General features: G+C 44.0%; 6 protein-coding genes and 1 non-coding gene across 11 annotated transcripts; 3 read left to right on the top strand and 4 right to left on the bottom strand.

Annotated features, from left to right (window-relative positions):
* Positions 1 to 141: 141 nt before the first annotated feature.
* myl12.2 (myosin, light chain 12, genome duplicate 2) lies at positions 142 to 2,603 on the top strand. Of its 2 annotated transcripts, none has more exons than XM_037276591.1 (4): positions 142 to 238; positions 497 to 712; positions 772 to 933; positions 1,252 to 2,603. In XM_037276591.1, exons 2-4 carry the CDS (start codon positions 529 to 531, stop codon positions 1,422 to 1,424), a joined length of 519 nt encoding a protein of 172 aa, XP_037132486.1. In that variant the 5' UTR covers positions 142 to 238; positions 497 to 528; the 3' UTR covers positions 1,425 to 2,603. The 2 variants fall into 2 exon arrangements, with proteins under 2 accessions (XP_037132486.1, XP_037132485.1); XM_037276590.1 differs by having other exon boundaries at positions 149 to 238; positions 500 to 712; positions 1,252 to 1,424.
* Positions 1,709 to 15,429, bottom strand: bag1 (BCL2 associated athanogene 1). 2 transcript variants are annotated; one of them, XM_037276586.1, is made up of 7 exons: positions 14,289 to 15,429; positions 3,320 to 3,486; positions 3,168 to 3,250; positions 2,991 to 3,104; positions 2,654 to 2,761; positions 2,328 to 2,390; positions 1,709 to 2,246 (listed from the first exon to the last, which is right to left on the bottom strand). In XM_037276586.1, the coding sequence occupies exons 1-7, from the start codon at positions 14,789 to 14,791 to the stop codon at positions 2,157 to 2,159; spliced, it is 1,128 nt and encodes a 375-aa protein (XP_037132481.1). In that variant the 5' UTR covers positions 14,792 to 15,429; the 3' UTR covers positions 1,709 to 2,156. The 2 variants fall into 2 exon arrangements, with proteins under 2 accessions (XP_037132481.1, XP_037132483.1); XM_037276588.1 differs by lacking the exon at positions 14,289 to 15,429 and adding an exon at positions 3,745 to 3,870 and having other exon boundaries at positions 3,320 to 3,448.
* On the top strand, positions 4,174 to 4,266 carry trnar-ucu. The gene is made up of 2 exons: positions 4,174 to 4,210; positions 4,231 to 4,266. It is a non-coding gene; the product is annotated as a tRNA-Arg (tRNA).
* Positions 4,524 to 6,631, bottom strand: chmp5a (charged multivesicular body protein 5a). The gene is made up of 8 exons (XM_037276589.1): positions 6,452 to 6,631; positions 5,959 to 6,063; positions 5,839 to 5,885; positions 5,599 to 5,692; positions 5,424 to 5,495; positions 5,158 to 5,266; positions 4,896 to 5,011; positions 4,524 to 4,816 (listed from the first exon to the last, which is right to left on the bottom strand). Exons 1-8 carry the CDS (start codon positions 6,518 to 6,520, stop codon positions 4,766 to 4,768), a joined length of 663 nt encoding a protein of 220 aa, XP_037132484.1. The 5' UTR covers positions 6,521 to 6,631; the 3' UTR covers positions 4,524 to 4,765.
* Positions 8,204 to 10,776, bottom strand: oprk1 (opioid receptor, kappa 1). The gene is made up of 4 exons (XM_037276585.1): positions 10,581 to 10,776; positions 9,584 to 9,878; positions 8,961 to 9,313; positions 8,204 to 8,835 (listed from the first exon to the last, which is right to left on the bottom strand). The coding sequence occupies exons 2-4, from the start codon at positions 9,853 to 9,855 to the stop codon at positions 8,303 to 8,305; spliced, it is 1,158 nt and encodes a 385-aa protein (XP_037132480.1). The 5' UTR covers positions 9,856 to 9,878; positions 10,581 to 10,776; the 3' UTR covers positions 8,204 to 8,302.
* Positions 12,555 to 20,746, bottom strand: atp6v1h (ATPase H+ transporting V1 subunit H). 2 transcript variants are annotated; one of them, XM_037276583.1, is made up of 14 exons: positions 20,677 to 20,746; positions 19,627 to 19,787; positions 19,334 to 19,433; positions 19,167 to 19,256; positions 18,477 to 18,590; positions 17,618 to 17,722; positions 17,332 to 17,391; positions 16,623 to 16,720; positions 15,968 to 16,160; positions 14,077 to 14,255; positions 13,758 to 13,883; positions 13,545 to 13,646; positions 13,363 to 13,476; positions 12,555 to 12,837 (listed from the first exon to the last, which is right to left on the bottom strand). In XM_037276583.1, exons 2-14 carry the CDS (start codon positions 19,728 to 19,730, stop codon positions 12,768 to 12,770), a joined length of 1,455 nt encoding a protein of 484 aa, XP_037132478.1. In that variant the 5' UTR covers positions 19,731 to 19,787; positions 20,677 to 20,746; the 3' UTR covers positions 12,555 to 12,767. The 2 variants fall into 2 exon arrangements, with proteins under 2 accessions (XP_037132478.1, XP_037132479.1); XM_037276584.1 differs by lacking the exon at positions 17,332 to 17,391.
* A 305-nt stretch (positions 20,747 to 21,051) lies between these two features.
* On the top strand, positions 21,052 to 26,932 carry rgs20 (regulator of G protein signaling 20). 2 transcript variants are annotated; one of them, XM_037276529.1, is made up of 5 exons: positions 21,052 to 21,341; positions 24,192 to 24,358; positions 24,752 to 24,826; positions 24,898 to 25,132; positions 25,254 to 26,932. In XM_037276529.1, the coding sequence occupies exons 1-5, from the start codon at positions 21,153 to 21,155 to the stop codon at positions 25,440 to 25,442; spliced, it is 855 nt and encodes a 284-aa protein (XP_037132424.1). In that variant the 5' UTR covers positions 21,052 to 21,152; the 3' UTR covers positions 25,443 to 26,932. The 2 variants fall into 2 exon arrangements, with proteins under 2 accessions (XP_037132424.1, XP_037132423.1); XM_037276528.1 differs by lacking the exon at positions 21,052 to 21,341 and adding an exon at positions 22,988 to 23,117.
* The last annotated feature ends 284 nt before the right edge of the window (positions 26,933 to 27,216 follow it).

Below are 27,216 nucleotides of genomic sequence, written 5' to 3'. Positions count from 1 at the left end.
CTCCCTTGTCCAATGCCATTTTATATGTGCAATGGCGCCCCCTAAAGCACTGGAGTGTGGAAGGGAGACCACCTCTCTGATTGGTCCGTTAGGTAAACAGGAAGTAAAACACCACCGGCCAGGTTTATGATTGGTCCATTTAGTAAACAGGAAGTGCACCACTAGTCCCGCCTTCTAAACATTCCTAGGACGCACTGGCACTTCTGCGTGACTAATAATTATTCGTCAATATTCCAAGGTGCGTGGCTTTATTTGCAAATATTTGACTCATTTAATCGAAAGCGTAATTGTGCGCCTTTTTTCCCACCTCCATCGGTGGTTTAAATAGGTTAGCGTAGCTAGCTAACGTACTGAGATGCTGCTGTGCAGCGTCATGACACATGATTGAATGAATCGCCCGACGGTTGTGGTTACCATCGCTGTAATTGCAGTGCAAAACTGGAAGAACTCAATTAGGCTAAATGCATTGTGCATATTGTGAATTTGTGCGTTCCAGTAGGTGGAGAAGGGGACTTTGGATTCGCCAACATGTCGAGCAAAAGGGCCAAGGGCAAGAACACAAAGAAGCGCCCTCAACGGGCCACCTCCAACGTGTTTGCTATGTTTGATCAGTCCCAGATCCAGGAGTTTAAGGAGGCCTTCAACATGATCGACCAAAACAGGGATGGCTTCATCGACAAGGAGGACCTGCACGACATGTTGGCCTCTCTAGGTAGATGCTAGACACAAAAACAACTTATGACTAGTTAACACACAGTCGTTTTTCTTCAGGTAAAAACCCCACTGACAACTACCTGGAGGCCATGATGAACGAAGCTCCGGGTCCCATCAACTTCACCATGTTCCTCACCATGTTCGGGGAGAAGCTGAACGGCACCGACCCCGAGGACGTCATCCGTAATGCCTTCGCCTGCTTTGACGAGGAAGGCACCGGTGAGTGCATGTGAAGACTTTATTCCTTAATGGAGAGGAGCCACGGAACAGATCAGGTATTGACCCAAGTTGCATCTCCTTGGTCCTAGTCAGAAATCCCATTAATGAGACAAGGAGAATTACAGTAGATATACTTTTATTAGTCCCACAATAAATTAAAAGTAGCTAATTAATTTGTTGCCATTGTGAAACTTTGTTTAGCTGTACAGGTGGTGAGTAACATTTGAAAATTTCTAACAGTAGGACCAGTTCAGAGGATGAATACTGTATTTGTTACATTACGAGTAAAACATGATGATCCCTTTGCGGCTCCCGCAGGTATGATCCAGGAGGAACAGCTGCGTGAGCTGCTGACTACCATGGGCGACAGGTTCACGGACGAGGAAGTGGACGAGCTCTTCCGGGAGGCGCCCATCGACAAGAAGGGCAGCTTCAACTATGTGGCGTTCACGCGTATCCTCAAACACGGTGCCAAGGACAAGGACGATTAGCCGCCGACTCGACCCAACCAACAAGTGGAGGAGTTCTCCGTTCTGTGTTTTGTATAGCCCACTGGAAGGTTGTCATGTAGCGGCTTCCTGCTCATTTGCACATCACTAAGACGCTGACCAAACTTGAACATGATGTCATGCACATGTCACAAACGGCACATTACTGTGACTGATTATTGTTATCGATCGATCACCCCTTGATGCAAAAGGCCGGATTTTTACTTAATGCAGCAGGAATATTTCAACTCATACAAGAGTAAAAAAAATACGTTAACTGCTGCTTCTGAGCATTTGGATATTTTAATCAAAAACACGCCATTTTCTGTTGAGTACCACACACGCTGTAAAGAAACTGATGAAAATCGTGAAGCACACTACAATCCAAAACGCTAAAGGACAGAGCACGCTTCAGTGGCGCTTTGAGATACGAGTGACATTTGTTCCATGGCTATGCTCAGGACTCAAATCATCTTTCTCCAATGAAACGAATGGAAATGCTATAAATCCATCCCTATGCTATCTTACAGCATTCATATCTCAAAAAGTGCGCTCAAGTTTAAAAAAAAAATAATAAATCCAAATGACTGTTCATATTTAGAACAACTTGTTCGTCGGGTCACTCGTGTCTCAAGGCACCACTGTTGTAATAAATAGAACGGAGACTACAGAGGTGCTCTTTGTACACAGCACAGTAGTTGCTCACAGAGCAAGAACAAAAATATGAATATGTCTTCAGTCCGCTAGGGCCAGATTTTTAGACTGGATCTTTGTCAGGTGGTCTGATATGCAAGCCTCCATCTTGTCACACTGGGCCAAGAAATCCTGATGTGAGGACATCTTGTGTGAAACACTGGGAGATTTTTTTCTGTTGTCTTAACGGAGGAAATGAAGTCGAGCACTCACCTGCACCATCTTCACAAGGCCCTTTTTCTTCTGCCGGCAGTCGTTGAAGTTTTCCGGGATGCTCTGATGGCAAATAAAACAGGTTTTTCACTTGGTTAATATTGAGTTGTTAGCAAGAATTTAAGTTACGATCGCTAGCTATGCTGTTGGCTTACTAAAAAACATATTACAAAAACTTTGGTGCACTTTTGCATTCATTTTGGGGAAAGATGATTTGAGATTCCAAATGTGTTCAGTTGGGAATGTGCTCGAATTAAAACTCATAAGTCAAGGAAACGCTGTCCTACTTTTTTCATGGATTCAATTGCAAGTATGAAATAGCCTACCAGAGCATCGATCTGCTCCAGGATCTTCATGAACTGTTCGGCCGCGATTTTCACTCTGTGGTCCAGTTTGCCCAGAGCATCAGCCTGAAGATCTTTGGCCAAGAATCCCTGTTAATAAAAAAAATAAAAAGGATTGTTACAAGTATTTAATACAAAGGAGAATTTGGGGCTATGCTGTGAAAAAATAATAGGGATTAAAGTCGAAATCTGACAAGGGGGGAAAAAAATTATTTGAGAGATGAAGTTTATTTCCTTGAAATTATAAAGTTTTTCTGGAAAGTTTCTTTCTTTAATGCAAAACCATTGCCCTCAAAAATGAGTAGACAAATGCACATACATTCTTGAGGCCAGTCAACTCCCCGTCGACCTTCTCCAGCTTTTTTGCCATTTGCTCCACCGTTTTTTCAATATCTTTCAGCTTCCTCAGCTCAGCTTCTTCCTCAGGACTGTTCTGTTGACAGAATTCACCTTTATACACCACTGCATACTCATTCACAAAGAGTAGAGTCCTCACCCTCTTTCCAATCATCATGAGCTTGCATCCATTCTTTATCCCGAAGCTGGACAGTGTCTGCTCCATGTCCTTCAGCGACTTTCCTGCAAGGTCAGCAGAATTCCAATGAGGAGAAGCAATGGCACGGACATTGGTCCTAAAGTGAACTATACCCTTGAAGATGAGCTTCTGAGAGGCCGGAGGGATTCCGGTGATTTGATTGAGACAATCTGACAGGTCTTTGACAGTGGGACACTTTCCATCCTCTTGACTGGTCACCGTGATGCTGTGCTTTGTAGAACCTGGAGTCGGGAATTGACAATAACAATAAACGCCTATCCTTTTGTATAGGGTTTGTCCATATTAAAAGCCAGGAGGTCAACTTGAACCTATCCCAGCCGACACACATTTCTATAACATTTAAAATGTGAGAGGCGGGGCATGTGTTACGAGGCTATTTATGCCCTTTCAATTAAACATTTGCCCCGATAGCAAACACGCTAGCAAGCCATTTATTTCCGAGGACTGTTATTCACCCACAACATGAAGTATAATTATTTCTTTGGAATATCTAATACGAATTGGAATGTTATATTACCGTAAGCGACAATGACGGTGATATCTTGCGTCGACATGTTTAAATTTCGTCGTTTAAATTAAACGCTGCATGAATGACTGCTAAGCGCTAACAGCAAGCTAACTACTTCCGGGTAAGCAGAAGCAGTTCACCCCGCCCACTCTCTCCACGAAAGAGTGATATTATTTAAACGATATTAAATTATATATATTATTGTGCTATTAAATAATATCACAATAAATCATAACATACAATCACAAATAAAAATAAAATAAATTTAATGAATTAAAAATACTGTCTCACAGCAAACTTTCGCTGAATATTGCGAGAATATAATAGCTTTATTCACCACTTTTGCAGCACAAACGTTGCTTTATTCGAAGCAATGGCAACCGTACAATAAGAGTCTGAAATATTTGAATTAGTGTGAGTCAGATCGTAGGATCAATAGGCTCTGTAGCGCAATGGACAGCGCATTGGACTTCTAGCACGAATAATAGGGGAGTAATTCAAAGGTTGTGGGTTCGAGTCCCACCAGAGTCGTGTTTTGAGAGATAAGTGGACATTGGTGGGCAATACCCGGAAGGTCCACATGTTGAACCTAGCCAACTGTTGTAAGGACTAATAATGATTGTCTATGTAAATTCTCTAATTTACAAATATCTTAATTTTGATTTCTGATATGAGACTTTTTTTTAAATTAACAAATCAATATAATCTTTAAACCTCTTTGATTAATTCATTTGAAAAGACAATTTCTCATACCTAACTCCTCTAACTGAAAGAAATGACAGTTGAACTACAATAACCAACAAATTAAGATTTAATTCAAACAGTAAATCTACAGATGCTCTCAATGCCACTCACAAATCAGAAAAACAATACTGTCAATATCAATCAATTAATTAACTGTCGAACATGTGCTGAAATGATGTTTATCAGTGCGACAATGAGTATGTTATAGGCCTGTACGAAGTAGTAGTTATCAATCATGACATTAAAAATTAAATAAATAAATATTAAGTGCAGCAGACGCATGCATTTAACTGGCGGGAATCTGCGGGAGGCCAAACTCGTCCACCAAGACGCCATCCTGCAAACACAAGAAACAAGTGACTGTTGTATGTGCGTGTACATTATGTATGGTCGAAGAATGAATCGCTCACATCTACCTTGTCTGTCTTGCTTTCTCCGGGAATGCCCTCAGGGATGGATGGAGCGGTCGAAGCATCATCCAAGTAAGAAGTGTCTTCGTCCTGCAGCAGCTCATCACCCAGTGCGTCCAGCTCTGAAAACGCACATGCCAATCACGACTTTTAAATAAAATCACTTTCCGTTGCACTGCTCATTCTGGTGTGAGCACTTATGGCAACCTGGAGGCAATAAAAAAAAAAAAGGCATCAAACTGCATTGCTGGCTGCCGCTGAAGCATACCGGCTTCCAGATCCTCCTCATCAATATCAGGAGTGCCGTAGCTGCGACTCATGGCCTCCTGAACCTCGTTGGCGTCCTCCATGAGGTCCTCCAGTTGGTCTTGCAGGTCCTGGACAAGATAGATGGACAGGTAGATAAACAGGGTGCTAGATCGATAGAAATCAAAAGGGATGGATGGATGGATGGATGGATGGATGGATGGATGGATGGATGGATGGATGGATGGATGGATGGATGGATGGATGGATGGCGATAAATAGACATACATCAATCTGGTCCAATTTGACTTCCTTGTAGGCTCTTTTCATCTCCCTGGCGCCCATCTTCATGGCGTCCACCTGTCCAAAAAACAACAAAGGGTGATGTCGTCATGATTTGCAAAGAAGGAAGAGGAAAGATTGCCCCGGCACACATGCACAGAAAGAAGGCAGCAAGTCTTACGGTGGACTTGGTGTCCTTTAGTGTCTGGAGCGTGTAGTTGGCCTGCTCCATGTTGAAAGCCTGCTGAGCCAGCTGCTCTCGCTGACTCTCGTACCTGTGTGACAGAAATACAAGTATTGGAAACTTTTCATGTGGCTCCATTGATGCTGTTTTCGAATCAATTATAATAACTAATTCAGCCCGCCCTGTGCATTTATATGAGGGTGGTGTTGAAATTTGAAACTTTGTGTGTGTACTCACATCTTCTTTTGCTTCAGCACTCGCATGGCTTTCTGTTTCACCATGTTCTAAAAAGAAAGGAAAATAAAGACCACGTCTGGTTTATTTAGTTTCCATTGATGGCCGTTTCGTATCTTCCACCTTGGAGGGCCCATCCTTCAGCTTCTTCAACTGGTCCTTGTACTTGGCGAGCTCCGCATCCAGCATGCCTATCTTCTTCTCGACGGACTCACCTCTGGCGTCCACCTGAAACATCATCAAAACTTTAAATCTACCCACACCATTCTTACTACTGAGACGCCTTGATATATCTTTATATCTTGATATATCTTTATATCAGGGTGATCGGGGCACGTTTCAACAACTAAAATAACACATAATTAACATTGTAGTTAGGTGTTCATTACAAATAGCCCGGCGCGTCACCCTACGAGAAAAAAAATAAACGGAATAATGAATAATAAACTCCTCCCACTGTCACCTACTGATCATCAGTCTTTATACCAGGATGATCGGAGCACGTTGAAATAACTCAAACAACACATAAATAACACTGTACTTAAGAGATTAATTACAAATAGCCCGGCGAGTCACAATGCGAGAAAATAAACAGAAGCCATAATAAACTACTCACATTGCCGATACACTCCGAAAGATCCGGACCAGGTCCTTTTGATCTACTGCGTCCAAATATTCTGTTCATTTTTTGCGGGGAAAACAAGCGTTAATTTCGAGTCAAAACACACAATATCGCCCGTCAAACGTGAACGGATTTATCCATTGAAGACACCCGGAAGTGGGAGGCGGCGGTGATCAATTGCAATTGGTCGGTGTGAGAGGAACAGCCAATGAGCGTTGAGGTAGGTTTCGCCTTCGCTTTTGTTCCCGTTCGCTTTGTTTGACATCATGAACAGCTCTTTACTTTTGCTACATTTTCCTCACACGAACGTCATAAAGTTGCATTTTTGACAAATATTTTTTGAACAACACAAATATTAGGCCTAATTGAATTTTTGTATCTGAATTTTGGATCATTATTATGTAATACAAAAAAAGAACAATCTCAAGAAGGAATAGTTTTTTGTTTTTAATGAATTGAACAAATGTCATCATGATCATCTTTATTAAAGCATTTCTTTGCAGTTTCCTCTCCAAGGCTAAATGACAGTGAAGTGTTTTTCACAGCGGTGTCGCCGTGGAAACACCGCGTCTTTGTGCCAGAGGTGAATAGCATCGTTGCTCGGGAATTGACGATGAACTAGCCGCGTGGAAGTTCGCTTGGTGACCATGAAATGGATCAAACAGTCATCATGTTAAGATTTATTATGGCTAATATGGCACGGTGATATTGATACAGCAAAGAGCAATATAGTGGATACACTGACAATTCCTCTGGTGATACGTCACAATATATAAGACATTATTTGTATTACATTTCACACCGATGGAAAAGTGCTGATTTGGTCTTAGAAGCTCATTTACAGTATGTATGAGACCAGAATCCAGCAGCCGTGAAGTTCTTTAAAGCAGACTCCAAATTTGGAAATGAATTCATCATTTCAGGATGCCTTATGATACAAGTTGAATTTTCCTATTGAAATGAAAGGAATTGTCATTTTTATCTTCTGCCCCCCTAAAAAAAACAAGAATTGTTACAATGTGTATTTTGAGGAGGTCACTCCATAATATTGTACTTTATAAAAACATACAGCCCCATGATTAGAGATAATTACAATCTAGGAAATCGTTTTTGTCAGACTGCAAAAAAATGACATTGAAGCCACGCATACATTTTGTTCGATGGTTATATCATATTTTTGCATCGTGTCGCATTTACATGTAAAAGAGTGGCAACTCTGTAAAAAATGTTTCATGATGCTCTCAGTGCTGTTTTTTTTTAAATGAATATTTACACGCTAAAATAATACTGGTATATAATTTAGCATAAATGTCAGCTTTACAGCCAAGTCAGCTTTGTAGCTGCAGGAAAGAAATCAACTGGGACACGCCGTGCTGCTAAGAGTTATTGTCAAGCTAATTACAGCCATGTTATTTTTCTCAGGTGAAACCAACACTTGAGGATACGTAGACAGCATCACAACTGGTGGACCACCATGACTTGTAGACCATGATTGCAGACCACTGTAGTGACATCACAAGTTTCTGGTAACCATGGTGACATCACAATGCACAGGTTCTTGATCACCTTGGTCGATGACCATCGGCGTGGCGTATTAGTGGACCACTACGATGATGTCACAATGAGTGGACCACCATGGTGACATCATCAACACGGTTTGTATCACACGTTTCGGACCACAATGGTGACACCACAATTAGCACGGTGACATTAGGACCACGGTGTCGTCACAAGCAGACCACCATGTGTCTTCACAGATGAGGTTCAGACAGCGGTGGTGACCTGCGTCAAGCACAAATCATTGGAGTCCTCTAGTTCCGGCACAGAGGACATGTCCATGGCTAGTCATACGGGCCTGGCCTGCCTGGGGCCGCCGCGGTTGTCCGGGGGACACGAGTGGTCCCTCAGAGTGCTCCTTACCCGGCTCACCCCCTGGCAGTCCCTCCGGGCGCCGCGGCAGCAGAAGTCCCGGAAGCATTTCTTAAAGTTCTCGTCCAGGAATGCGTAGAGGATGGGGTTGAGGCTGCTGTTGGTGTAGCCCAGCGCTACGCAGAAGAAGTAGGCGGCCATGACCGGCGTGGTCTCGGGCACGTGGGGCGACAGAGCCTTGACCAGGATGAAGATGTGGATGGGGGTCCAGCACACCACAAAAACGGCCACCACCACCAGGACCAGGCGAGCGATACGTCGCAGGTTGCGGTCCTTCTCGCGCGAGCCCGACAACAGGCGGACGCTCTTGAGGCGCAGGATCATCAGCGTGTAACACACGCTAATGATGATGACGGGCACCACGAAGGCAAAGATGAACACACAGATCTTCATCAGCGTGTCCCAGTAGCTGTACGGCTCTGGGAACTGGAGAGCACATTCGGTTGTCCCTGGTGGTCAGAAACAACAATGGGAGATGTACAGCAGCTTCACTTTTCAGAGATACTGAACCTCCAAGGAAACGAATGCCTCACCATATTTGGTGGAGATACTGAAAAGCATATTGCGGACCTACCATTGTTGGTCTTTGTGCTGCCCAGGATCATAGCGGGCACGCCGGCGGCGGATGACAGCACCCAGATGAGCACGTTGATGACTTTGGCCTTGACAGGCGTGCGGAAGTCCAGGGCCTTGACGGGGTGGCACACGGCCACGTAACGGTCCACGCTCATCATGGTGAGCGTGAAGATGCTGATGAACATGTTGTAGTAATCGATGGAGATGAACACCTTGCACGCCACCTCGCCGAAAGGCCAAGAGCTGAGCAGGTAGTCGGTGCTCTGGAAGGGCATTGTGCTGGTCACCAGCGCGTCCGCCACCGCCAGGTTTAGGATGTAGATGTTGGTGGCCGTCTTCATCTTGGTGTACCTGATGCATGTACAAAATAAATATATCATGCTGCAGCACTTAAATAAAAATAAAAAAAAATCAAATGTTATTCCAGTTCATATTTTTGCTGTTGAAAAGGACATTTTGTCTATTACACGTTACAAGAGTGCCATCTCGTGGCGAAGATGAAATTACACCCAATCTACCAATCAACCTTTATTTTGTCAACTTTTCTTCAAAAGTGATGGAAAGCATTTAAATTTTGCAAGAAAGCAGAAAAACTTTGTGCCATCGATTAGAACGACTGACCTGATGATGACGTACATGACCAAGCAGTTGCCCACCAGGCCCACCACGAACACCAGCGAGTACACGGCCACGATGACGGGGATGATGGGTGACATGGGCTCGCCGTCGTCGGCCTCGCCTTCCCATGTCCCGTTGAAGGCGTCCAAGGCCGAGGAGGAGGCGGTGGAAGTGGGCCAGGTGCACCCCCCAGCCGTCGCCTCTCCTTTCCCCTCCCAGGGACACATTTCCTCCGGTGCAGCTCCTCGTTGGATGTGCACCACGCCGATCTCCATGGAGATGCGTCCTTGATCACTGCCTTAAAAAAAAAGAATGATAAAAACATCCACGATGGCATTTTAACACGATCAACCATCACAAGTGCGCTTTAATTGAATTGCAATCGAACAGAAGAAAATAAGCTGCAGCCTGCAATCCACGCGAATAAATTAGGAAGCAATTTTTGCATCAACACAACAAATGGATGCTACATTAACGACCAATACAGCAAACATATTTGGTTTATTTTAGAGATAGAAAGTCTCCAGAATGACTTGATGGACTTTTAGTGATACTAAAAACAGAGACATATTTGAAAAGACATGCTTGTGTTCATTTTTTGAGCTACAGAAAAGAAATAGCAAGATTTGTAAACCACCACAATAAACGACTTTAGAAACATTTAGTGCAAAATATAAGGAAAAAAATGTTTTAAAGATGTTTTTAAAATGTGCTAGGACATGAAAGGTGCGTGGAGACGTTGCGGCGGAAAAGGAAGAGCGCGCTTAATTGTTTTGCAGGTAGAATTGCGCTTTTTGAAAACATTTGCGACAGTGATGCGAGCAGAAGTGATTATTATATTTGTAGGATTTCTAGTCTTTCAAGACAGTCTAGGGAGACTTCTAATGAGAATGCATGCCAAAAAGCCATTTTATACATTGTGGTGACAAATAAAACAAATATATATATATATACCAAAAAGACATCACACCATTGACATGCTGGATCAACACGAGCTTACCTTTGTCCCAGCTCCCCACAAAGTTGATGCAAATATACTACAAAGCTGACAAAGAGTGATTGACAAGGCTAATGTAATAATTCGCAATCATAATTTTGAGGCTTGCAGAAGGAGATGAAGCGGATGGAGTGAACGTAGCTCAGTGTGCCGCTTGCTTAAGCGCTGGTGCTCTAATGACGTCATCGGCAACGGCTTGACAACCAACTCACCGTTTAAAAAAAAACAAAAAAAAAACATTCTTCCTGTTAGAAATTGTTTGCATATTACAAACGCATGTTGCGGTCACAACAGGAATAAAAACTTCAATATCACAATATAGTTATGACTCTATTGCATTAAAATGTAAAAAATATCTAATTTACGCTTTAATGCGATAAGTTTCATGTTTTAACGTGATAAGTTTCACGTTTGAACGTAATAAGTTCCATGTTTTAACGTGGTAAGTTTCGATTCAACAAAAAGCAATTCCTATAGGAGTCTTAAAAAAAGATATGTGAATCCGTACAAAAATAAAATAACAGATCCTGCTCTTTGTGAGAGAAGTAGTTTGTCACTTAGCACCGGTTGCTCGGAGACATATCACACTTATTGACGGTGGAAAAAAGAAAAAAGAAATAAATCAACCAAGGCCGCGTGGTATACACAATATTGCACAAAGTTTTTGCCCACAGGAGAGTGAAAGAGTGAAACCTTCACACAGTTATATAATAAAAGAATGATTATCACTGAGGTTAAGTTTTGCCACCTTGTTACGGCAAAAACACTGGAAAGAAGAAGAAAAGAAAAAAAAACAGTGACACACAAGTAATAAAGCGGTTTGCTTTTGGTTAGTGTGTAGCATTGATCCAAATCAACCGACTATGCTGCTAGCATTAGCTAGTTGTCTAGTGCAGCCCATTTCTAATATTGTTGGGCAGTAGCATTTTATATTTTCCATTTCAATAATAAAACTCCCAGGTGCTTTCACCTGGCCCTGACCACTAAATGTTGGTACCATTAGAATAAGACCGCATGGTTGCAAGAATGGGCTACACCATCTGTTTGAGAGACCAGAGTTCACCACTGTAAATAGCACTTGAAGAGCAGAGCGGCAGCCGGGATCTATCATTTCATTCTCTGGAACAATATTGACACTCTCTCGGTGTGCATGCATGTGGGTGGGCGGGCGTGTGCGTGCGTGGGCACACCTTCCACACGTCAACGCATCAAGGATGAGCATTCCTTTTTTTTGGAACGCTGAATGATGTTGAAATGCCAGCCATGTGTTTATTGACTCAAATGGGGAAGATGAGTTTGTGATAAAGATAACGATGCAGTGATCTACATGTAAGATGATTTGGTTGAAAATCAAAACTCATCCACAACTGTCTGCTGACCATCATGTTGCATCATCAAAAAAAAAGAATATTGAGCTCATTCTAGAAGCATAATTTCCCCCTCTGAAATGAAATGCGCGAGACGTTAAGACCTCCTCAGAGGTGACCTTCAAAATATGTGATGACTAAATTTGATTCTGATATTAGTTTTCCACACACACTTGTCTTGCATCTCCTCATCCTTGTCATTCAATGCCCACGCTAACCTTTCCCAAAGATATTCTTCATTACGGCTGGAGAAACCTTTTTTTTGCATTTGAAGTGACATTTTCAAGTTAATGAAAGATGAATAAGGCCTCCGTCATTGTGTGCGTAATTAATCGCCGGTTCTTTTTTAGTCTTCTTAATCTTTTTGCAATTGTGGAGTAATTCAGCTTTTTTTTTTTTTTTTTATACTCTTATTTCAAGACATAATGGAATTCCAAATACTGTATTGGAACGACAACATGACAAGCTCCATCTCGTCACCTCCTGCGCTCTACACACAAAATGCAGTTAAAGCTAAGCTGATTGGGAAATTGATTCATTTAAAAAGTGGGCACCTCCCGTCGCTGTAGCAACAGCGCAAGTGCGGACAACGGATGGACCGAGGCACACAGAAGTGGCGCACTTTGTCTTTATTCGAGCTCAATTCTTTTTTAACAGGCAGAACTTACGTAACCTTTTATACATTTAATCACAGACACGACACGACACGAGAGGCTATTTAGGAATGATGCCTTGCTTCATCTTGCGAGTCATTAAATAGAACACACACACGCATACACGCACGGTTAACACACAAACACACACACACACACACGAGAGCAATTCAGCTTCGAGCCACCACCGCCGGAGCTTGCTGCTGGTCGCCGGACTGCAGCTGTCTGCCCAGGTACTCCCTGAGAAACAAAGCCGGCTCGGAATGAGCACTTTGTCGGAATATGAACGGGTGTAAAATGTGTTTTCATTATTTTCTCTTGGAAACTCATCGGTTTGAACGCTTGATATTTGAATGTATTAGACTTGAAAAGTGCAATGTGCTGTCATCAAGTACTGAACTTTACGCTACGATTGGAAAGATCACTCCCGCCGGTGAGTAACATTTGCACAAGTGGCTCGACGACGCTCGGCTAGAAATATCAAAATGTCTCTGACGACGCTCAAGAAAGTGGAGGTTGGGCCAATGTCTTCGCTCCGGAAGATCTGGCATTTATCCACCTCCATCTTGGCACGTTACGGGATTTGATCGTACCTCAGAAGGTGGGGAAATGATTGCAGCGTGAAGGTATTTTAGTAAATGTCTGTTTGCCATGCTGCACGGCTTTTCAGAGACATACAGTGAATATAAAAACTTTTTTTCCCATTGCAGTTATTTTTAAAAACCCAAATAATCCGTGTCAACTGGGCTGCGGGTGTGCTCGTACCAGTTGTGGACCATCAGCTTCTGCACGGCCAGCAGGGCGTTGTAGCGCACAAGCTGGTCCTCGTGGTGCATGTGATTCATCACGAGCTGCTTCCCGCCCAGCTGCTCAATCACCCTGGAAGGCGAGAAGAAGAGAATGATGAGGATAAAGAGCAGGGAGCAAAACAAAAGTCAGCGTCTCACCGTTTGCCACGTGGGTAGTGCCGCACGTACTCGCCGACATCGTGGGCCGCCACCGCTATGACTTGAGGATCATCAGACACTTCCAGGAGCCTGGTTAAGATCCTGAAGAGGGAGAACTCTACCTTTGAACACTCATTGACACAGTATGGAGGAGTGCAATTATGCTACTTATGTTTCAAAGACCCAGAGAGAAAAAAAGCATCCGAGTCTTACTTGAGCAGCTCGTAATTCTTCTCGTTGAGGCGAACGGCGTTTTCCCGCCAGAACTTCTCAGACTTGTGCACCGGGCTCCATTCTAGGCGGCCTGATTTGAGTTCGGAACTATATTCGTCGAACGAGCTGCGGTGTGTATAAAAGACGGGTGACCTTTCGAGTTGAATGGCTTATACAGAAGGTGGGAATCATCACATCGTGTGCTCGTCATAACTCGAGTCTTAACCTTCTCGTTTCCAAACAAGTTACTGCTGCCAAACGTCACTGTCAAGTCTCGCATCATTTAAAGCCGAGCAAGTCTAAAATTGACAAAAGGCACCTGAGATCCTGCACGCTCTCCCCCAGCCTCTCCAGCAGGAACTTGATGTCCTCCGTGATGTCCTCGTCGTCGTACTTCTGCTGCTCGAGGTTCTCCAGCTGCTTCAGCACTTTACACTGGATCATAGCCAGCGCGTACTCCTGGCGGGTCTCCCTCTCTGACGACTTCTCCAGGAGATTCTGGAATGACATTGGGAATAAATACAGGTGCACCATCCACCTTTTGTCTCATATTCATGTTTGGATGACCTCACATAAAAATTGGCTTCGGTAAGGGGGCTGACCGAAGGCGCTCTGACAGAATCCCGAAAATGATACACATTTGGAATTGAGCCGGTGACCAGACAGCAGGACGGCTTTTGTGTGTCCAAGATGATGGAGCTGACAGTCTCATCCGCTAATGAGCACATTTGGGAGAAAACAGCGATCGACGCAGCTGAACATTTGGATGGAAAGAATTCAGAGACCCCTGCGGTCTCTTTGAAAATCAAATATTTATGTAAGGGAGAGACACAATGAAGCAGCGAGACGAACATCTGCTTGGTCACCGTTCGCCGCTCGCTGTCGTTTTTAATGAGGCGCCCGGCGTCAGTCATAATGCAAACGTCCCTCAGCGTTTCCCTCGTGGATGAATTGCTGAATGGGAGTTTTAAGGCGAGGTGGGGGCGCTTCTGTCTCAGCCGCTGAGTGTTCACGTTAAATGTAGTTCGGTTCATGTAATCATCCGCTATTCAGCCTGGCTTTTGTGTGCCGTGCGACAGGGTCGTCGGGACAAAGCTCTCAAATAAGCAAGGACGCCCCCCCCCCCCTTTTTTTTTTCTCAAAATGCAAGCCTTTCTATTTCCCCTGTGATTTGATGTAGCAAGCAATCAGTTTGCAGCAGACTGATTCTTAAGCAGCCTTGTGATGCAGCGGACAAGAATTAATGAGGAAAAAAAAAAAAAAAAATCGAAACTGATTTGGAACCGAGCGAGTTGTTGTTGAAGGTGAGTACCACCCGCCCATTATTACTGTGGGAATGAGGCAATGTTGTCAATGAGGTGAAGAAAGACAGAGAGATGCCATTTTAAAGCAGTACTTGCTTGCTTTGTGGAGAGTACATCTGCCTCACAAGTTCTGGGTTTGAATCCCTAGTGGAATTTGCTTTCCTTTCATCGGACCATAAAGAAATCCCTGATGGGTTTTTAAGTAGTGCAGTAAATAACTTGTGCAGTTTGTGATGTGCTGTTACTTCCATTAGCAACACAGTTCAAATGAACTCGCCCCCTTAATGTCCATGTGTGACAGGGTCTATAAACTGAGGTTATTAGTTTTGGGGGTTTTTTTCTGAAGGGGAAAGGATTTTGCCATTATTAGAGGACATACGTTAATGTTTCATTTTGATCCAAGAAGGCATTCTTATGTGTAATATTGCATAGTTGCTTGGTAACAGTAACTCAAAGAACAAAATAATGACTTTCATACAAATCATAAAACCTTTCTTCGATCTGGAAATGAACTGGTTAGGCATTTTGAACTCACATCTGCTTTTTGCGGCTCCACAATTGGAGGGCAGCACAGGGGAGTCGTTCAACCGTTTGACATTCACATATTTGGTCATTTCAAAACTTGGGGGGGGATTTTTGCTTTCCCAAAGCGGCTCGCCATGAAATATTCATGGTCGGTACGGAGCAATGTCAGCAGGCAGCTGCTTGAGCAGCGTGTTGGTATAAATTGTATTTATGTATCTTTTATGGATTTGAGTTTCTTTTATCGCCTTTCTCTGTTGCTTCATTGAGTCATTTCAGTCAGGCTCCCCAGAGGCCATAAAGCACAAATCCCAATTACAAGTTGAAAGTGCTGTGCAAGACCTTCAGAATATTTAAGTGCACTTTTGGAGGTACCACGCATACCCTGAATGCGGCCAGGATGATCCGGGTGACCTTCTCCTTGACAGATTCCTGGAGGATGTCAGAGAGCGCGGGCACCACGTTGTAGCGCCGCAGCTGCTCGCACAGCTGCGGGCTAAAGGCCAGGAGCCAGACGCAGAAGATCATCTGGTACTGGAGCTGGAAGCCGCACTTGTTGCTCAGCACCGCCGTTATGCTGGGGAGAGAGGCGGAGGGGGGGGTGAGCAACAACAACAAATGCTGATGAGCCGCTTCTCTGCGCCGCGCGGCTGGACTAATGGCCGAGGTCCGCGGCGGTGCGCCTCCATGCTGCTGTGCCATTACGCCTAATGACCGAGCGGGAATACGACACGCCGACTCGGCCACGAATGCAAATGTAACAGCGGGACTGCCAAAGGACTCCGAACTGAACTGGGACGGAGCCACGGCAACGATGGCCGGCCTATTTTAGAAGCAAAGGTCTACAGATGATTCAACGCTTACTTTGCGCTCCTACTTTTGGACTCTAAATATTTGTGTGACTTTCCAAATCATGTTCAGTCCAGTGAATCGGCCGCAGATGGGCTCAAAAACGACCGATTCTCATTTGAACTTCTTTTTACACTTGTCAGAATGATCAGAATGTCAAAACATCAGCAATCAAACGGGCACGACTCACCAGTTCACCCCGTCGGCCTCCACCCAGGCAAACCTGTACTCGTTGATCCTCAGCATGAGTTGAAGGCATCCGGCCACGCACTGGACATACTGAGAGCTCTGCAAAGAACAACGCAAATGGTTTTTTTTCTCCGCTCGGCATCGTGAGCTTGAGGAAAATCTTTTGCTTAGAAGGTCAATACAAGTTGGCAGACACAGTGTACTCGACAAGCAGAAAAAGGAAATGTTCTTGAGAATCCATTCAACTATTTTTTTTGCTCCCATCACACCGGAGTGAAAATCACATCACTGTAGAGATTGGAAGAGGAGGAAGAAGAAGTTAATTGGGTGAGAAAAAGCAAAATGAGTCCAGCTCGGGGAAGAGAACAGAAGGATGGAAGAGTGGAGGTTACCTGGCTGGAAAACATAGGTTAATATACACACCCGGAGTACGTTTCACAGAATAATTAGTGATTACTGAGAGGGAAGAGGGAGCAGTGAGTGACAGTAAATCCACTGATGGATGCTGCCGCCTCGCTAAGTGCTTCTCCAATTGTCGTGCGCTTTTAACATTAGGTGAAATGCAAGCAGCGGCAGCAAACAACATGTCGACCCCCCACCCCGGGTGCCGCGCACCACTGCAATCCGGAATCGTCCACGGAGAGAACAAAGAGGTGAAAATCCCAAGGCGTGCTGAGGGCTGATTTTCCATGCAGCTCGCTCATACTCACTTCACTGGGGGAAATGGTTCCCGCTCCCGAGCCTGTGTCTGGACCTGTACCGTGAAGGTTCTAATGAGAGATAAACAAAATCAACAAAAGAAGCAATCGATGCCTCGGAGCCCAGAGTGCTGCCGGGAGCACAAAGAAAGATCAAGAAGGTCATCAACAGGGGATAGAAATTCAAATTCTGCTTCATCTGAATGAGAAATAATACGAGACATTGGTGTCCAGTCTTCTGTCTTTGCCAAGACAACATTTTGCGTTATTCATCACAAATGAAACCTAGTCGTCATACCTGTGAGCTGAGCTGGCTTTTGATCCAGTTGAAATAGTAGTTCAGATCACTTCCCTCCATCAGGTCACGGCCCCAAGCGGCCAACTTGGCGATGATCCTCGCCGCCTGCGTGTCGAGATCATGGGATGGGAGAAGACTCAAACGGCATATCGTATTTTTACCGATTAGTCCATTGATTAATTGGATGCAAATTTATTTTGCATTATCAAACGCAATAACATGTGCATGTATTATTTTTGTCCACAAGGGGGTTGGCATCCTGTCGTGTCTGCGATGAAGGATGAACAGCAATAAAAAAAACGCCTGCCTGGTGGGTGACGTGGGCGGCATTGAAAAAGAATGCAGAGCAATTTGTTTGTTTTACATGATTACTTTAGACATATTCAAGTTATTGTTCTGACTACTGTGGGCTTTTCTTTCATTAACAGACGGGTACCAATCATTCAGCGTCTGCCAAAGCTCGCGGAGATCTTAAGGAATGAAATGAAATCTGCCACTTGAAATAAAATCGGATATTAAATGGGACTCCTGCACATCCTGCCCAAATCATTCAAGTTGGTGATGGATGGCGCTTCTAATGACTATGCTGCCAGCGTCTTATTTTAGCGCAGGCTGGGATGGCGCCGGGTGGTCCTCAGCCATTTCTAAAGGTTGCCAGGGTAACATCACATTAATTGCCTGTTTTTGACAAGAGGTTGTGTTTTGTGAGGAATTATTAATGACCGGATGATGAGGAAGCCTCGGTGGTTGGATTTGGGCGGCGGACAAAGGTTAATTTGCTGAAAATGGCGGATAAAGACGTTTAGGATGACGGCTGACCTAACGGGCTCTTGTTATCGAAGATAAACGACCAACTCACCATGTGGACGGTGAAGAGGTCCTGGCGATTCAGCATGGGGAGAAAATAGGACCAGGCTGTGTTCTTTGTCTTCTTTGCATAGTCAAAGAAGATGCTCACCCTCTGATGGTTCTCCTGCGGCACATTCAAGATTTTAATTAACAGCCATTCAATTCACTATCTGAAGATGATTGCTGCCGTATAGTTACTTTGAGACGTATTTGGACATAGGCACCAAGTTCAAATTAAATTACTGTGAGGAGATTTCACTGAATTATGGCATTACATTGCAGGACTGGCAGCTGATTTACACAAAGTAGCCTACTTCAATTTGAAAGTTAGGGAATATCATCAATGGACAAGAACAAAAATACAGATATTTTCACAATGAACTGGTCGGAGCCAAAGAAATTATTAGATAAAAAGCATTTAATTAAAAATGACGCAGCATATTGGCTGTATTATTATGAACAGGGCATCTGCAAAGTACATATTTGACATTTTCCATATTTGATATGTTAAAAATTGAGTTATTGCCAAAATGAATTATTTTTTTCCCCCAATAAAAAAAATCTACAAAAAACACCCCGTAATAACAATGTGTGTTTTGATGGTAACAAAACAGAATGTGGAAAAAGTGAGGCACTATAAATATTTTCCAGATGCGCTGGAGATTGTACAAATACTTTTGTCCCTAGTCGTTCACAATACCTGCAGAGTGTCATCAGTGAGCGTCAAGATGTACTGGACAGTCTGCTCCTTGGAGATGTGAGCCATTAGGTTCAGAAATGTCTTTGCACACTGTATGGAAGAAAAAAAAATGTAGCATAGAATAAATCAAACAGCACGTGTGTGTTATGTTGAGCAAACTCAAATACCTGATGTCCTTCATTGGTCAGGATGACCTGCTTCTCCTCAGAGTTGGCCACCTCAAACTTCTTGATGAACTCACAGTCCTCTGCTGAGATCATCTGACTCCTAAAAAAGGAAGTTGTCAAAAAATCAGTCAGATGAAATGTTCTATAGAATGTCCAACTCACTCACAAAAATTGTTTTCAAGCCACCATAGAAGCCATTCATCACGCCAATTCCAAACATGACATAAATAGGAAGTCCCCCCCCCCTCAAGACTGTGACTCAGTTTCTCACCATTTTGACGTGTGTCACTTACTGCAAGTACGACTGCCAGTTGACCAGATTGGCACGAACCTCCGCCGCCTTGGCAGCGATGATGTTGGTGGGGACAGCGGCGTCCACGGCCCCGCGGATGTCCATCCTCTGTGGCTGCTGGATGCAATTCTTTGTTGAGACAGACTATGAGGTGGACACCATCTGGATCGGAACAAAACCGAGGCATCACATATAAAGTCCTTTTCCTCTTCTAGTCTTCTGTAACTTACAATGATCTTATTTAGGGTTTAAAAGATCAATATGCACAAAACATCAACATTTTTTGCATTTTCCACATCATGTGTGAATAGAGTGAGCGTTGGCTGTTGTGAAGAGTGAAAAATCCGTGAATAACTAACACATTTCTAATTTCCTGTAAATGCCACAAGACGATGGAAAAACACATTTCAACATCATCCCTTGGCAGTTGGCACCAAAATGCCACGAGATGGCAGTGAAGCACTACTTTAATCTAATTAAAGCTCCTCAATTTATTCCAACATAATTCAAAACCCAAGATTGTAGCCAATAGTTGTTTTTTGTGGGGGGTTATTTTGCACTGAAATAGCATATATTATAGATTTGAAACCCTTACTTAGAGATAACGTTCGGCCATTACTTTTTTTTTTTTCCATAAATGCGCATGTATGGACATGTCCCGACCTACGTACTTTTCCGGTTTCGTCGTCACGTCGTATGGCGAGGACCATTTGTTCAGTGCAGTGTACATAGAGAAGGTCAGACTAACAAACACCAGAAAGCTAGATACTCAATGTCAACGTATGTCAACGTAATTCGGCATTTGGTTATTGAAGAACCCGAAAAGCAATATTCCATAAAGATGTGGCTATACACGGAAAAAAAAAAGGGTATTAGCGTCTTGTCGAACCAGCTAGCAAAACAAGGAAAGGATGCTAAACCACAACATTCTCGTGCCAGGCAGGACTAATTTGCAATAACAACAAGAAACTAATCACATAACGCATAATAACGGTGCAAAACGGAGTGTAAATATTACAGTTTTTAAAGAAGATAGGGCCGAATCACTCACCCGACGAGCTCTTGAGCTCAGCTGACAGTGACGTCACGTTGAATCATGTGACTGCAAACGGCCAGTGGTCACGTGCACGTCCGCGGAAAAACAGACGAAGCTCGTTTTTTTAACCGTTGTTGTTTTTTTACTATATTAATAATGGATATTAAAAGACATGTTATTGTCGGAGTATTATTACAATATTATATATACATAATTCATTGAAGGATAAAACTGACAAACGTCAACCGTGACGTCATAAGTGTCACGTGACTCTGTCACCAGTCTTCCTGCAGAGTTAATCTGTCCTAAGCACACAACATCGTCTTAATACCCATCTGCCCTCCCTCCACCCGCACCAAACACTTTCCTTCATCATTCAGCCTCTCTTCCATCATCGCTATGCACAACAGGACGCACCCGGCCACAGAAGTGCCACGGGCAGTGTGGATTTCCCATGATGCTGAGCGGCGGCGGGGCCTCGCCGTGGGACCATGACGCACCCTAGAAGGGCCAAAGGGTGGGAGATCAGGCCCGCGTCGATCCTGCGGTGGATCCGCCGCCGCCGCGTCCTCATGTGGCAAAGTATACAGAGGCTCATCCGGGCGTGCCACCGTGGCGTCGGTTGTTCCGTCAGCTACAATGAACACGACCACGATGAGCAGGATATGGTGTGCCTTGAGGTACGCATCCATGACACGCTCCCGGCCTACCCAACTACCTACAACCAAAAGCGACCCCACTGTACCTACCAAATACCAACCGATTATTTTTGCTTCTTGAATATCCGCCCACCACCAACCCACTCACCTTAATTTCGGATCGACCCTACCTGTCTAGGAACTTAGCAACCTACCCATCGATCCACCCACCTCCTTAAATAACTGTACAGCACAACCCAACAATACCTCCATGCGTAGCTCTACCACATACCCAACTGGCAAAAATGTACCCATACCTGAATACCTACCAATATCTCCCCACCTTCTGTGGATCCCAACTTTAGCTACATTTTTGTTCTTGTTGGAGGCCCGGCTCGCTGGAGTGGCTTCCCGTCAAACATCTATTTGCGGCGACTAAAGCACGTCTGATTGGAGGCTTACGAAGATTAAAAGAGAAAGTGTTGTGTCTCCAAATGGCTTCCAGTTGATGTCATTTCTACAACACTAAGTGCACCTATACAATCGAATGGCAATAGTTGATAGTTATTTTGATGGGGAATATGGTCATTGTTTCAGAATTCTGCTCATAACTCAAACCACAAATTTCCCCATTGAAATAAATGACTAGAATTTTTTAGCGGACTTCAACTGGCGTCACTTCAACATACTTGTAAAATGTCAAGTGTGTTCCAAAGGCGAGTATACTGTAACAAAGAAAAACCAATGTGAATCAGGAAATCTTTTTTTTTTTAATGATTCAATCGAATCGAATTGAATCGTATTGCACCCCATGTATAGAGATACGTATCAAATCCTTTTAATTGGACAGACGCACACTCCAGTTGAGTAATTTTACTTTATTATCATTTCAACTGGGTTTACAGACTCCTCTTTACACTTGTACCGTTACTGCCTGATTCAAACCGCTGTGACCTTCTTGCCGTGAGGCGCCGGGACCAAACACTTATCCCGAATCCGTCGTCATTCTCCGTAAGCCTCCAGCAAAACCTGGCAATCCTGCTTTAATCGCACGCCCCCGGTTTTCATTATTCTGCACTCGAACCCAAATCCGTCCCAACACACACACTCACACAGTCCCAGGAGTCAGAGGGTATGGTGCACAGTCACATGGGCATTTTGTGGGTCGGTGTTGCGTAACTCGGTGTAGGATAAAGTGTTAAATGAACTGTTGTCGAGCAGGTCACATGTCTACGTCTCTGGGGTGCAAATGCAACTATTGGGACTCTGTGGCAGTATGGTCGCATGTACGTCATTTCAAATATTATAGATGAAATATTTTATATATATATATATATATATATATATGCTGTACGTCAAGATGCCTCTAGGTGCCAGTGTTGTTACGCACACAGTATTTCAGAATATATCAATATAATGATACTAAATTTGCAAAGGTTTTTACAACATGAAGTGAAACATGTTCACATGCACAAAGCAGTACTTATTTTTGATATTTGAATACAAGTAGATAGATATGCATGCAGCCCCATCTCGCAAAGCTCAATTTAAGAGGTGTCGCCATCTTTGATTGGGGCAATGTGTGCACACGAACTTACACTTTCTGCACTGGGGGTCTCGGCTACTACGAGAACGTGCGCATGCGCAGTGACTCGGAGCAGCCGGTCGGGGAGGAGGAGAAGGTGGAGGCGAGGAGAGGAGAGGAGAGGGGGGGGCAAAAGAAGCGCTTTGCCATCGGATGTAATCAAGAGAAGCGTGTCCTTTTCTACACATTATCTGATTTTTAACTGCTTGTCGCTGTGCATACATGGTGGAATTGTAAGTATGGCGCGTTTCGCGTGTGCGTGTGTCTGTGTGCGCGCGCGCGCTAAGAACGGAGGATGCTGGATTGAAGAAGAGAGGAGGAGTACGGGGGGCATTAAATTCACCCTTTTTTTGTGTGCAACGATTTATGATTCAGAGAGGGATCATTTGATGATGAAGCCAGAGTGCAGTGCGGTGGATACCCCAACCGCCCCCTCCTCTTTTTCTGTCCTCTTCACCATTCAATTGTATTTGGAGAAACGCACGCATCATTTTTGTTAAATAGAGAAAAGAAAATATCCTGTATCGATTGCATAAATCAATCAAATATCCTGTATCAATTGCATCCCTGCATAATAACATCCATTTATCTTTGCCTACGATACAGCAATTCACCCCCACCCCACCCCCTTGTGTCAGGTAGTGTGTGTGTGTGTGTATGTGTGTGTGTTACATAAATGATATGACAGGATTTGTTAGTGTCTGACCTGATGATGACACCTTTTCTTGGCACGTTAGGGCCTTTCGCTGCATGCATCTGCTAAAAACACACACTCACACAGAAATATTGGCATTAATATTCATAATACATATACAGCGAATACTTGACATATGAGCGTCTCGAGCTTTTTGCGCTACGAGCTGTCGTTGGGCCGATTTTTTTGCTTTGATTCGGGTGCGCAGACTTGAGATTCGAGTGCTGCAAGGCAACAGCAAAGTCGCTTCACTTTCAGGCTTCTTGCTTCATGCTAACGCTAATTTGCATCTTTGTTGCCGCACTATATTCTTTCAGCATTGAACACAAATGATGCAGCAACACGTAAAGACAATATTGCAGTACTCGCATCTATTCTTTATCCTCTGCAATGAATGACAAATATGGATCGAATTCGATCAATATCAATGCATACAACACTTGCACGTTAGACGCGCAATGTACACCCAAGCGAAAAGCCCTTCAGCTTCTTTTTTCTATCCCACACTCATTTAAAGCATGAGCCAAAAGTAAAAAAAAAAAAAATCAGTCAATAATTGTGCTTACTGCAAAGCATACTACTGTTCTATTTTTCCCCCCCGCAACTCCCACAGCCCATGGGATCAGAGCCGATGGAGATGCGAAAGAGGCAGATGTCGGTGCAGCAGGAATCGGCAGCGGGGGGGACTGCACTGGCCCACCAGGGCCAGCCGGGCCAGGCCAACCCGCGGGGTTCCAACGCCTGCTGCTTCTGTTGGTGCTGCTGCTGTAGCTGCTCTTGGTAGGCTCCTGCAGCCCCTCACACCAGCGGCAATCACAAAAATGATAAATAGCACATTTAGCACGATCTGCTTTTCGACCCTGTGGGACTGCCATACTTTTGCAATGAGTCTAAATGGGTTGCCATATACAACAAATTTGGTAGCTAGCTATCTAGCTAATGCCATGATGCACAGGTACTCTTAAAAGAGATCATCCAACTTTGGCAATGTGCTTGTTCCAACCCCAAAGCGGTCTTTGTTTTAAACCGGCAGCAACAACACTTCTGCCATTATTGTTTTTTACAATTCCTGAGTTAGTTACATGTGGCAAATCCAAAGGAACAAAAGTGAATCCGCAGTCGCAAGTGTTAACCTGAAGCCAAGCACGTACATGCGAGTTGTCTGATTGTCAGGAACGAGGACAGAGACGAGAGGAATCGGAAGACCTCGTACGATGTCAAGGAAGGGACCGCGGACTGTGAAGACTGGTGGGTGGAAAGTCACCCCGCCGTTTGTCATCGGCGAGCGTGTGGCGTCTAATCGTTTTGTTTTGTCGCAGCCCCAAGCCCACGCTGGAGGAGGTGAGCTCTTGGGCCCAGTCCTTTGACAAGCTCATGAGCTGCCCGGCCGGACGCAACTCTTTCCGTCAATTCCTGCGCACCGAGTTCAGCGAGGAGAACATGTTATTCTGGCTCGCCTGCCAGGAGTTCGCCAAGGAGAGCAACAAGGGCTCAGTGGAGGAGAAGGCCCGTGCCATCTACGAGGACTACATCTCCATCCTCTCCCCGAAAGAGGTCATAATTTACCATGTTGCATCTTTCCAAGCTACGCTTGCTACCGCGTGATTCCATTGAATCGACGTGGCATCGTGTCTAGTGAATCGTATTTATCGTTTGTTTTTCTCCCACTCCTCAGGTGAGTCTGGACTCCCGAGTGCGGGAATCCATCAATCGCAACATGCAGGAGCCCACGTCGCACACGTTCGACGACGCCCAGCTCCAGATCTACACGCTCATGCAAAGAGACTCGTACCCTCGCTACATGAACTCCCAGGCCTACAAAAACCTGCTCAACGCTCTGTCCGAGCAGTCACCTGAATCGTAGAAGAAAAAAAAAAATCAAGACCTGTGATCCACCATTTTTTTTTTTGTATTGCCCCACCCTCTCGTGTCCAGTGCAGGATTTACACCGACCAAGCGGGCCGCCGCAAAACTCGGGGAATTCTCAGCAGTAGACACTCAGGTCTCAACATCTTGCGAGGGCTCCACATCAATAAGTACTGCTAACACTCCAGCAGAGCAACATAATACTCCAAAGGAACTTCTCTTACTTTTACTCCTTTCTTTTCAAAGAAGTAATCTATTTTAGTTGACCTTTTTTTAAAATTGTTTTTTCTCAAGGGACAGGGAGGGGTAAACGATTCCTACTTGAGACGACATATATAAATATATATTTATGAGTTTGTAAATAATACAAATGGAATTGTGGGTATTTTACATGGAGATATTTAACTGCGAGACGAGAATCAAAGTTCAAAGGCAATGGCGACACGCTAGCTTGACCTTGGTTTCACCTTAATTTTTTTTTTTTTTTATCATCTGACATAACTCCTTTTGTGTAACTTTAGTAATTGTGATGTATTTATTTGCCGCTACCGGTATTTTTTACTCATCCAAAGTGTAATATTTAAAGATTTGCTTGCTTTGTACACCCCCAGCAAAAACAAAACACAAAAGCTGGGTTGTTTTTGTACAAAACAAGCTCCTCAAAATTGGATTGTTTTGTGGGTTATTTATTTGATCCAACTTTTCCTAATTCTATTTAAAACCACTTATGACCAATTTTGGACTGCACTAGAAGACCGGCTAGCCAATTGGATGACAGTCATTCATTTGAAAATGCCAGTTTGCAAGTTAGCAGAGACTCATGGCTTAGCGTCTGCCCAAAATGTCGCCACGGCCGTTTGTGCTGTCGCCACGATGGTCCAATGCTTTTGAGTGTTCCCTTTTGACTTTTGTTGCCTCACGACCGCGTCGCTCAAAAAGATGAGCTGCTCACATGGGGAGGGGAGGGGGGGAGGTAGGGGAAGTGCCTTGACATTCCGTTTGGACGACACATCCTTTTCACGGGCAAACTCTCGCCATAAAGGTGCTTTTTTTGGGGGGGGGGGGGCGAGCACAAGAGCCAGCTGTCCGCAACAACACGTCCCTCGCATCGGCTGAACTCGATTTATCCTCGATGTTTTTAGCGACGTCTACCAAACTGGATGTCGAGGGAATGGGGCTGGCTGATTGACGTCTTTGCTGAGTGCAGAAGAACCTCAAACGCACCAAACTGCGGTTTTGGCGCGATGCCTATTAAATCTATTTTTTGTTTTTGTTTACAGTATATGGGATGTGTTCATTTTTGCGCTGCGTTTTCTGAGAGAAAAAAAAAAGAAGACATTTTTAAAATAATAACAATAAAAAGAATAATGTGAATGTTTACAGTGTATGGTATTAGAGTTTTTGGTTTTATGCTACTCTCCAAGAACATGATGACTTGTGGGCATTTTGAGTGAGAAAAAAAATAAATAAAGCACAATGATTTTAAAAGGCTCTGGAATGTTTCTTTTGCTAAATGTGTTTGAAGCTAATTGATTCAGTCTATTGGCGCTACGATGATGCAGTGGTTGAAATTGCCTCAGATACTGTTCACAACCAGGAGGGGTCATGTTTGCACAGTATTTGTGGCATCAACTTTTTACTGTGAGATAAGGAAGACGACAGATTGACTGGCTTATAAAATAATAATTAAGATTTTTTTTTTTTTAAATCCAGTTTCTTGTATCTTCAGGGCACCACTGTATTAATAATTACTTGAGAAAAATCCAGATTAG

Source organism: Syngnathus acus, chromosome 17 (assembly GCF_901709675.1).
Source record: "Syngnathus acus chromosome 17, fSynAcu1.2, whole genome shotgun sequence".
NCBI lineage: Eukaryota > Metazoa > Chordata > Actinopteri > Syngnathiformes > Syngnathidae > Syngnathus > Syngnathus acus.
This window is presented reverse-complemented; position numbering and strand designations above follow the sequence as displayed.